Here is a 10,206-nt window from a genome sequence, read left to right as displayed (position 1 = left end):
TCAGTAGTAAAATTTCGATTGGAAATCGAAGAAAAATTAATATAAAGGCCTCAGTAGGAAAATTTTGATTGGAAAACAAAGAAAAATAAAGAGATTGCAAATCGAAAAGAATTAACAGAAAGGCCTCAGTAGAAAATTTTTGATTGGAAATTAAAGATTTTGCCTGTGTTCCCTAAAATGGGCTTCATTTGTTTGAACAATAAATGGTTAATATTAAAAAAAAGCCCTGGCTGGATTTCGCCCGACTAAGGCAAAAGGCCCTTTGGGAATCGCCCGAACGCCCAGTATGGCCAGTGCGGGCCTGTTACATTCATTCATTGAACTAATTTAAAACCACGTTATAGATGACTTTTTCCCGAAATATTTCTCGCCTTCACGTATATCGTCGAATCTTTGATCAAAGCAATTCCAACAGTTAGATGCAAAATCTTTTACTTCCTTAGGCTTTACATATATTTGCTATACAAGACGGTGCTTATCGAACATTTTTGTTCTTACCGTTGTTCACAGATGCAAAAATTGATCGGTTTAAAGTTTTAAATACTAAGCTACCCTTTCAGAAAGGTGAGCCTTGAATTTTCATGTCACATTAAAACTCTTTCCAGATGTATCCTCGGATTGTCTGGATAAGTTCAATCTTGTTGTAGTGTTGTAGACTTTAAAGAAGCATTTTGAAATAACAAATTCATAAATTTTATCCATATTTACTTTCATTTATTTAAAAGAAGTTGATCGTGACTACCTTTACTAAGTCGTATTAATGGTTTTCATACTAAAAACTATTTTAAATGCTAACTTCTAATCACATCCAATTTATGGCCCTAGAATCATAAACGACAAAAATTGCTGACTAAATTAATACAAACATTCATTACCCCAACAACCGAACCAAGGAATTTTGCCAACATTCGTGTTACTAGTGTTGCTACTGCTGCTTTTCGTTTTCGATGATTTACGGTTTTTATGAGTTTTTTGAGATCTCAAACTGACCGACGATTCTCTAGAAGAACATCGCCCGAAAGCCGATTCATGGGATCCTCGACGATTGTGCAAGTTACCATCCGAATGACGTCGCCGCACTTTGTGATGATGACGTTTTGATCGATTTTGCTGCGGTAACAGATCAACGTTGCTACATTGATTCTGGACCGTCGTTGCATTCTTTTTACCATTGAACAGTTGTACTCTTCTCGATTTCCGTTTTGTGTCGATATTTTCTGTGCCATTAACTGTTTTTTTGGTGACCTAAAACTGTACTTTTCTTTTGATATGCTTCAGTCAAACACAACATTAGTGATTGGGATAGTGAGAACATATCCATTATCCATTTATAGCGGTCAGTAGCACATTAATATGAAGCTGAAAGCAAAAGTATGTACCTGATTTGCGAAAGTTTTTTCTCCGTCGGTCCCGTTATCACTTTTCAATTTGGCCTTTTCATCAATTAGCTTGTCTTTCACTGCATTGGTTTTCTTCGGGAATATTTTCCGTCGAATCGTTTCCAAGTAGTTACAATCTTTCGTCTCCGTAAAAAGTTCAAAGCATTTCGTATCGATGGTCGGTATTGTAGCAACATCATCTGATGCAATATACGGTAGTGTTGTGGGCAATAGGTTCATTGGCTTTGGAACGTATGGTGGTGGTGTATCCAGTTGATTTTCCGTTGCTAGTGGTGTTTTATCGGTGCCATCATTCTCGACGGGAATAATTTTTTGATTACTACCATCAAAGCACAACATTAAATTCACTTCAGATCGATACGGTTTGGATTGATGCTGAATTGTTGATCCAGTGGAATCTTTCGCGATTTCCATAGCCTTTTCTGATTCACTCTTGACGAGATTGTACTTAGAAGTTATCTTCTGATTCTCTTGCTGCATTTGAACAATGTCTTGTGATAGGTGTTCTATGTTCTGAAGTAGATCATCCAGATTACCACCGACCTATAAGAATGTTATAAAAACCAAATGAGGCAAAAAGACTTCGACTAACAGAAATGTGCAGAATCAACGCACTTCAAGATGCGTGATACTCTAAATAGAGTTCTGCAACGGGACAGTGTATCAAACAAATGTTGATACTGTAAAAAAATCTGGAAACATTTTTCAAAGAAAATAGTACTCCATTTGACAGCTGTCACTTGAAGTACTTTTGCTTGAAGTGCGTTGGCAGAATGAATGTTTATTTGTGTCGTGTGGAAATGTTTTGGTCGGCCTACCTGGAAATTTTTTGTTGGTTTCTTCCTCACTTCCGCATAAATTGGCTCTACCGATTTCTGAATCCCGTTTTGTACAAATACATCCGGTCCTTTTCGGCCGAACTGTTCGACATCATCTGTGTACGGCCGTGGGCTGTCACTAAAATCCCAACCAATTGCTGTGGTAGTTGTCTTTTTATTTGGTTCTGCCTCTGTCGTCACTAGTTTTGATTGGATCGGTTCAGAACTGTACTGAATCTCTCCAGAAGCGTCTGTAATTTTTAAATTATATTACATGCCAATTGGCTCGGGTTACAAACCTCCCACTACTCTAAACAACGTAATTACCACCTGGAAATCAGTTCAACAGATTGACTTACCCAAATTGGGACCAATATCCTCGTAACACAAATTTTCGAAATAGGCTAGTGGTGGAACGATGGATTGAAAATCTATTAGGGCAGAGCAGGCATCTGGTTTGTATTCCGACTCTTCCTTGATGGAGTCTATAGTATTATCGGCTAGATTCGGTGACGATGGATTATCACAACTTCCCGAAAATGTTTCTTCCGACACAATAGACAAATGATCGAAATTTACGTGAAGTTTCTCTTTCATCTTCGGAAAAGTTTCAAACGTATTTTGTTGCAATGGCTCATCATCGTCATTATCTTCGTCACACGTATCACAACATGAACTGCAGTTACTTTCCTTTAAATACCACAGTTAGGACATAATCATCGAGCATAATTTCATATAACAAACCTCCGATTGATTGCAACTATCACATCTTGGTCCGTCATCACTGTCCAACTGTGGATTGTTTAGTTGGTTTAAAATGTTTCTCCCATTTCGACTGGCTTGTAATAGTTTGTCCAATCGATCATATTCATCTCGCAGCGCCCAGATCTCCCTACGTAGTTGATCGTTCTCTTTGCGCAATTTTTTTATGTCAGACTGTCCTAAAAGACATCTTGTGATGTTGTTAGTGTTTTTGATTTTAGATTCCTTCGGTATTTAAAAAATAAAAAGTACCTCGTTCTACTTCAGCATTTATGTTGATAGTGCGCAGGCGTAGCTCTTCGTTTTCATATATTGTGCTTCGAGATGACTTTGGGTCCAATCTGGCAATAGAGTGTCAGTTGTTAAAATAAAATATAACTTTACAATCGAGCTATATTACCCTAATATTTCAACAATTTTTTAAAAAATTAATCCTTAAATATGTCCTGGTTTCACGACTTGACTATGCTATAGTATATTTTAAAATTAATCAAATGAATACACGCTTGTTGTCCTTTCTAGATTTCACAGATGTGCAGTTGCCTGGAATATCTTTCGGCTAGTTATCGCATGCATTCAGATTTTCAAAAAGTTTGGTAATGATGCGATCCTCTTCATCACGAGTTTAGCGAGGTATAACTCACAGAAGTGTCGTTTAAGTGGTAGAGCTGTTTGAAAACGTAGTGGTCCCAGGCGAGTTTTTTTTCCTCATTTTGTGTCGTATATCGTCGGCGATAAGTGGTTGATTTATTGTACAAAGACTGTACAAAGAAATATGCTTCTCTAACCCCTTGTCCTCGCCTCAATGAAATCGTAATGTAGCAAGGATTCCATTGGTATTCTGCTTTTCAATACTCCGGCTGTCATAACAATTGTTCTAAGAATTCGCATTTTCCTCTGAAAACCTCTAATAGACAACAAGCTTTCAAAAAATAATTTATTGTATGTCTAAGTATTTATTTGCAACATATTGATGCAAAATCTATTACTTCAACAAGTATTTTCTTATATAATATCTCGATAGCTAGACCATATCGTTCATTTTTGTGTCGTTGTCGATAGTAGATGACATCATTAGAAAAAGTCCTGTGCGGCCTTTGTGACATTCAGACAAGTTTCTTGTAGTGCTAGTAAGAGCTACGCTGGCTTTAAAACCATCGTAAAAACTAATTTGATCAATTTTTTATTTCAACTCTCAGACCATCCTGTTGAATATACATATAGTTTAGCATGGGCTAATTAGGAATCAATATTTATTAATTTTCTATTTCTCTTTTACCATGCAACAGAAATTCTATTTTCGATACACGATTACTCGTGTGATAAAAAATTTAAAGAAAACAAACTGAAAATTCTCCTACATCAACGGTCCTATCAACATCATATAGAACGTGCTCGTTTCTCGTACGTATATATGAGTATATTTATATGCAATGTAAACAAAAACTTTTTGGAAATGTACAGATATATTTGCTAATAGTACTCGTATACGTATCGTACACAGGGCGATGCAGAAACATAAAAAGAAAATTCTTCAAAAATTAAATTATTGAAGAGGAAGAGAAGAAAAAAAAAACAGTGGACAACATGCCACAACGTCTTTAATTTTACATGTCACTAATTTTGGAAAATTGGAAAACTTGTGTTAACCTGTGCAGGGTATATAATGAAAATTTTATGTGAAATAATATTTTACTGTTTGGCAGTTCAGTGTTTATATTTTGACGAACACGTAATTTATATTGAGAAATAATAAATTTTATCTAGCGTTACTCATATTATGTTTTTCGCCACATGTTTTGTGAGATGGATTCATGGATTTTATTAATGTGTCTTTCTTATCTGGTAGTCGTACATGTATATATCAATTCAAAATATTGCAATTCAATTGGGATTTAAGGTTTCATTTGCTTTCAACAATACAATAATGGCATGCGGTTTGAAAATTCAAACCAATTATACTGGCAGTTGTTTATAATTTCGTCGGTTTTATTTTAAAGATGCGAGATGAGTCAAATAATTAGGTTAATACGTTTCACTTGAACGAGTAGACGTCGAATTTATTGGTGATGAGTAAAAGAACTCGACGACAGCTTGTGTTTAATAATTCAGTTCGTCGTATGCGGGGTGAAATAGAGACGATAGAGGGTATTCGTTAATTGGGGGAACAACGGCTCATCGATTTAATAAGTGAAGCAATTTTGGAATGTTTATTACTCGCAATTTAAGCTATGCAGTGCCTTAAATTTGGTAGAAATAATTTTCTGAAAATTATCTGAACTCTGCTATTATTTGGGGAGCTTTCTTCATAGAATTTAAGGAAGCATTTTTTGGTGAACGTGATTTGTTTAAGTCGATAATGGACTGAATCTGACATCGATCTGTGCCTAGATGTAAGATCTTATATTCGATCTTAGATAATGGCTGTATTATTCTCTAAAACATGTGTTATCGACGACTATGACAATAACAACTGACGTGGGCACTAACTTAAGCAAAACGCATATGTTAAAAGAAGTGAAGTAAAAGATTTCACTTTAAAACATATTTGAAGTTGTTATATCAAAAGGAATAATAGATCCAATGACTGTACTGTTGATATTGCCGCCTGTGAAAGGTTTTAATGGAATACTCAAGACGATGTATGCGAATGAAACTCTTTCATAAATGCTGTGTTCCAACTTCACATATACTCCGACAGTAACATCATGACGCAGCCTGTTGCATAAACAGTCATTTTAAACACATAATTAAAACAACTGTCATGAAACTGGTGAAATAGAAATATAAAACCATGTCCAAAACAAGAAACCGTTGATGGAGTTATTTTGCATCCCTTTTCTACTAAGCCTTCTACCAAGCAGTATGTTCTCAAAACTTCATTGGACTGTATCAATTAATCTTTAATCTCTGGAGTTGTATTTCTTCATCATGCATACGCTTTAACATAATACCCCCTACTATAATCATTCCGAACAGAATCAATATTTTTGCACACTTTCTCGAAAGATTTCTTCAGATAATTAAATTAGCGAAACATTTAATTGCTAATCAAATATTTGCTTTTAGAAACAATTAAAGGGAAATAAGCTCTTCGTCTATATAACGCCAATGTTAACTTAAATACTCACTTTCGATTGGGTTTAAAGTTGGCATGACGTCTTCGTTCGCGTAACATTGTAATTTCGTGTATGATGGATTTAATCTGTTGTCTTAACGTAACCTTGGTATCAAATTTGTATATCAAAACGTAGGTTTAATGGGCTGTAATTTTTATTTAATTTCAGTTTATTTTTATTGCGTCTACTCATTTTAATTTATTTTTCTTTCATTTTTTTTAGTAATCCACGTCTAATGTAACGCAAAGACACTGTGGATGTTTATATGTCGAGGATGCTGTTGAATGGGTGATTAATTTCACACAAGATTGACGATTCATTGAATAGACATTTGTAAATTTTATTAAAAAACATTATTCATGAACCGAAAATAAACTGTGGCCTGTGGCGCTTCTAGTCATGTGGCTCTTTCACTATGTTTTCCGTTATTCAATTACGCGTGGAAATGTGTTTACATAAAGAAACGGTTTTCGAACTAGCTAGACCCCGATGACTACTTTTAGCGTTTCCGTAACTGGTTTCAACAATATTTTGATATAAATTGAATGATAAACTTATAATTCCACTTTTGGTCAAAGAGTTTGTCATGAAACGTTTTCTCACTATGACACGAAGAGATTTTTTCTTTTTTATAGTCACTGATGATGGTGAAGACAGTTTTAAGAAACTAAGTACTGAATACCGAACGAATTTAACATTTGAAATTTATTGTAAGAATTAAACATTTTAGCAACGGCAAGTATATCGCTACGTAACCATTAAATCTGATACTTCATTTGTGTGAAGTATATCGTAGTTGTCAATATACAAAATCTATTACTTCAATAGTTTAGTGATACATTTCGTGATACATTAGCAGGTACCAGATGACTACTTGTTTATTAAGATTAATAAACGAAATACAGCTTTCCAAATGTATCTGCATCAGAGAATTGAAATTCCGAGGAATATTGCAAGCGATTTTAAATATGTTAATGATAAAGAGAACTTTTCAATTTGTGTTCGCTTATATGACGGCAGAATGAAGTTTACGTTGCCGTGTCTACACCCAAAAACGAGTTAGTTACAACCGTTACAAATCGTTTCAATATAATCTTGTCCAATGCTTCCAAAACAACAACTTGATAGAGGTTTCGTGTTATATTATATCTGTTGGGGTGATCACAATTACACAAATAACTAGTGCATTAAACCGTAAAACTTTAAAAGAATCTCAATTATAATTCACTTATGTCTTCACGTCACATTTGTTGAAATTTCTTTCGGGTATATCCTTCGTTTCATAAACTCATGCAGCAGGACACCACTCGACGATGAAGAAAACTTCAGCAATTCGATCATTCAAGAGATTGTTTTCTGCAAAGTTTGTGCAATTGTAAATTCATTCATTTTGCTAGCCGTAACACATATTTTTCGTCGTTTAAAATCACCACAAAATTTTCAAACATTTTCAGCAAAACCTATTTTCCATTATAGTGGAAAACCTCAATCAAAACAAATTCCAATGTAAATGCTGCAGCTGTTCGACATAAGTTAATATTTTAAAAAGAAATATTTCTTATGCGCAGTGTGATCTGTTCAAAACAATTCGTACACATCAATATTTTCGGTTGCCACAAGATTTATCAGTTATTGTTGTTTTAATTACATATTTACAATGGGATCCACATAACTATTAAACACGCGTCAACAATCAATTATCATCGAGAGAGAGAGAAAAAAAAATCAATTTTCCACACTACCATTCCGTAAACGCTTATCACTCAAGCTATTTAGTTTCTATCTTTTCCATTCACTAAACGTTTTTCTCGAGAAGAAAAATTGCTAAATAGACGTGTTCCATCTTACAAAACCATCAATACACTAAATCTGCTATGTTGTATTTATATTAATAGACAGTAGCCGAGAGATCTTTATGCGTATTTTCTGTTAAATGTATTACAGTAATTATGTGTGGCGTTTGCACATACCTATGTAACGAACATAAATATATCGACAGAGGCATTGGCTTTAACTTTATCCGTTAAATTGATGTGGTCTGGTTATTATTTACCAGATATATATTGGATTTTCTCGAAATCGCACACCATATGCTTTGTGTTTAGTTTTCTCACCAATAAATTTTGCACTCTGTTTTACGTTGATGTGCATGACAGCCACATAATTATGTTTATCTCCTGCAAGCTGATATTTCATACATTACGCGTTTCTGCATATAAACACAAACACATACATAACCACAGCCTATACGATTGGATAATTCACACATAACCCACCTAGGGTAAATTTACTTTCCATCTACATATTTGAAAAAAAATAAATAATCGCCGAACGGCGGAAGCGAACACGGGACCAGCAGCATATCAACCAAACATGCTGACCACTACGCCAACAAATCACATAACGCGATGCAATTGGTGTCGGTAGTGGTTCGTTAGTCACTTCTACATCGATCAAATAATCAGAGTAGTCGGAATGATGTGATTTGAACTTGAGGTGGATAGTATATGTGTGTGAGTAAGTAAATAAAGGATTCTCTGTATGATGTTTTTTTTGTTGTGAATGCGTTTTAAAACAACATGCTTAATTAATTAATTTTAAATCCAAATTTTTGTGGTTATTTCGCTAATGTATGAAATATCAGCTTGCAGGAGATAAAACATTGTTCTACCTTGTTGTATATTTCTCGAATCACTTCTTATGTACAATTGTATATACACTCGCTGGCGCTCGTTATATACAATTGTACATACGAAGTTATTCTCGAAATATACACCAAGGTAGAAAATGTACTATTATCTCCTGCAAGCTGATATTTCATACATTACGCGTTTCTGCATATAAACACAAACACATACATAACCACAGCCTATACGATTGGATAATTCACACATAACCCACCTAGGGTAAATTTACTTTCCATCTACATATTTGAAAAAAAATAAATAATCGCCGAACGGCGGAAGCGAACACGGGACCAGCAGCATATCAACCAAACATGCTGACCACTACGCCAACAAATCACATAACGCGATGCAATTGGTGTCGGTAGTGGTTCGTTAGTCACTTCTACATCGATCAAATAATCAGAGTAGTCGGAATGATGTGATTTGAACTTGAGGTGGATAGTATATGTGTGTGAGTAAGTAAATAAAGGATTCTCTGTATGATGTTTTTTTTGTTGTGAATGCGTTTTAAAACAACATGCTTAATTAATTAATTTTAAATCCAAATTTTTGTGGTTATTTCGCTAATGTATGAAATATCAGCTTGCAGGAGATAAAACATTGTTCTACCTTGTTGTATATTTCTCGAATCACTTCTTATGTACAATTGTATATACACTCGCTGGCGCTCGTTATATACAATTGTACATACGAAGTTATTCTCGAAATATACACCAAGGTAGAAAATGTACTATAATAAGTTTTGCAAGAACATAAACGTATAACTGTCGATTCTTTTTTTGCTGTCAGCCAAATACATTATGAAAACGTTCGCCATTTTATTGTTTTTAAAAGCCTAAAATTTAATTGAATTGAATATCCTTTTTCGTTTAATTGAAATTTCATTGGCTTTGCGTAGGCATGCACTATAGATTCACAAATGCAAGCTCTATTTTCCATTCAGGCTAGAATTGATCTTTTAAATATATGACTAAACCTTAGGTAAACAGTTATTTTCATATATCAATACCAAAATAATGCTTTTGGTATGAACCTCAGTATCGAAACGTTAAATTGGAAAACTATCTTTAGCAAACAAACTTTGCCGCAGTCAAAATACTATATTAATTTAAGGAGTATAACACTGAAAATTTTAGAGTTGGAGTTGCCGCTCTTCGCATTTTTCAAATAATATCGATATCGCATAAAAAACGCAAATTTTAAATTTAATTCCCTTATTGCAATGAAAGTGTAAAACAGGTATGGTCTATTGTCCGCCCGGAGGATTTTCGTACTTAAACGCACTCATTTTCATATTATTTTGACATGAAATGTGAGTACGCCGTCGAGAATGGCAAGGTTAAGATCCAAAACTAGGAGGAAATTTCTCTAGCTCAGCAACGCTTAATCTTCGCTGGCAAAGAAGAGAGGGAGGAATATA

General features: G+C 34.4%; 1 protein-coding gene across 3 annotated transcripts; it reads right to left on the bottom strand.

Annotated features, from left to right (window-relative positions):
- Nucleotides 1-702: 702 nt before the first annotated feature.
- On the bottom strand, nt 703-7,948 carry LOC119082384. 3 transcript variants are annotated; one of them, XM_037191911.1, is made up of 8 exons: nt 7,748-7,948; nt 6,112-6,376; nt 3,233-3,321; nt 2,963-3,159; nt 2,578-2,908; nt 2,219-2,469; nt 1,380-1,943; nt 703-1,245 (listed from the first exon to the last, which is right to left on the bottom strand). In XM_037191911.1, exons 2-8 carry the CDS (start codon nt 6,156-6,158, stop codon nt 856-858), a joined length of 1,869 nt encoding a protein of 622 aa, XP_037047806.1. In that variant the 5' UTR covers nt 6,159-6,376; nt 7,748-7,948; the 3' UTR covers nt 703-855. The 3 variants fall into 3 exon arrangements, with proteins under 3 accessions (XP_037047806.1, XP_037047805.1, XP_037047807.1); XM_037191910.1 differs by lacking the exon at nt 7,748-7,948 and having other exon boundaries at nt 6,112-6,900; XM_037191912.1 differs by lacking the exon at nt 7,748-7,948 and having other exon boundaries at nt 1,135-1,251; nt 6,112-6,900.
- Nucleotides 7,949-10,206: the final 2,258 nt, after the last annotated feature.

The sequence above is a fragment of the Bradysia coprophila genome, unplaced genomic scaffold, assembly GCF_014529535.1.
Source record: "Bradysia coprophila strain Holo2 unplaced genomic scaffold, BU_Bcop_v1 contig_415, whole genome shotgun sequence".
NCBI classification, from domain to species: Eukaryota; Metazoa; Arthropoda; class Insecta; order Diptera; family Sciaridae; genus Bradysia; species Bradysia coprophila.
This window is presented reverse-complemented; position numbering and strand designations above follow the sequence as displayed.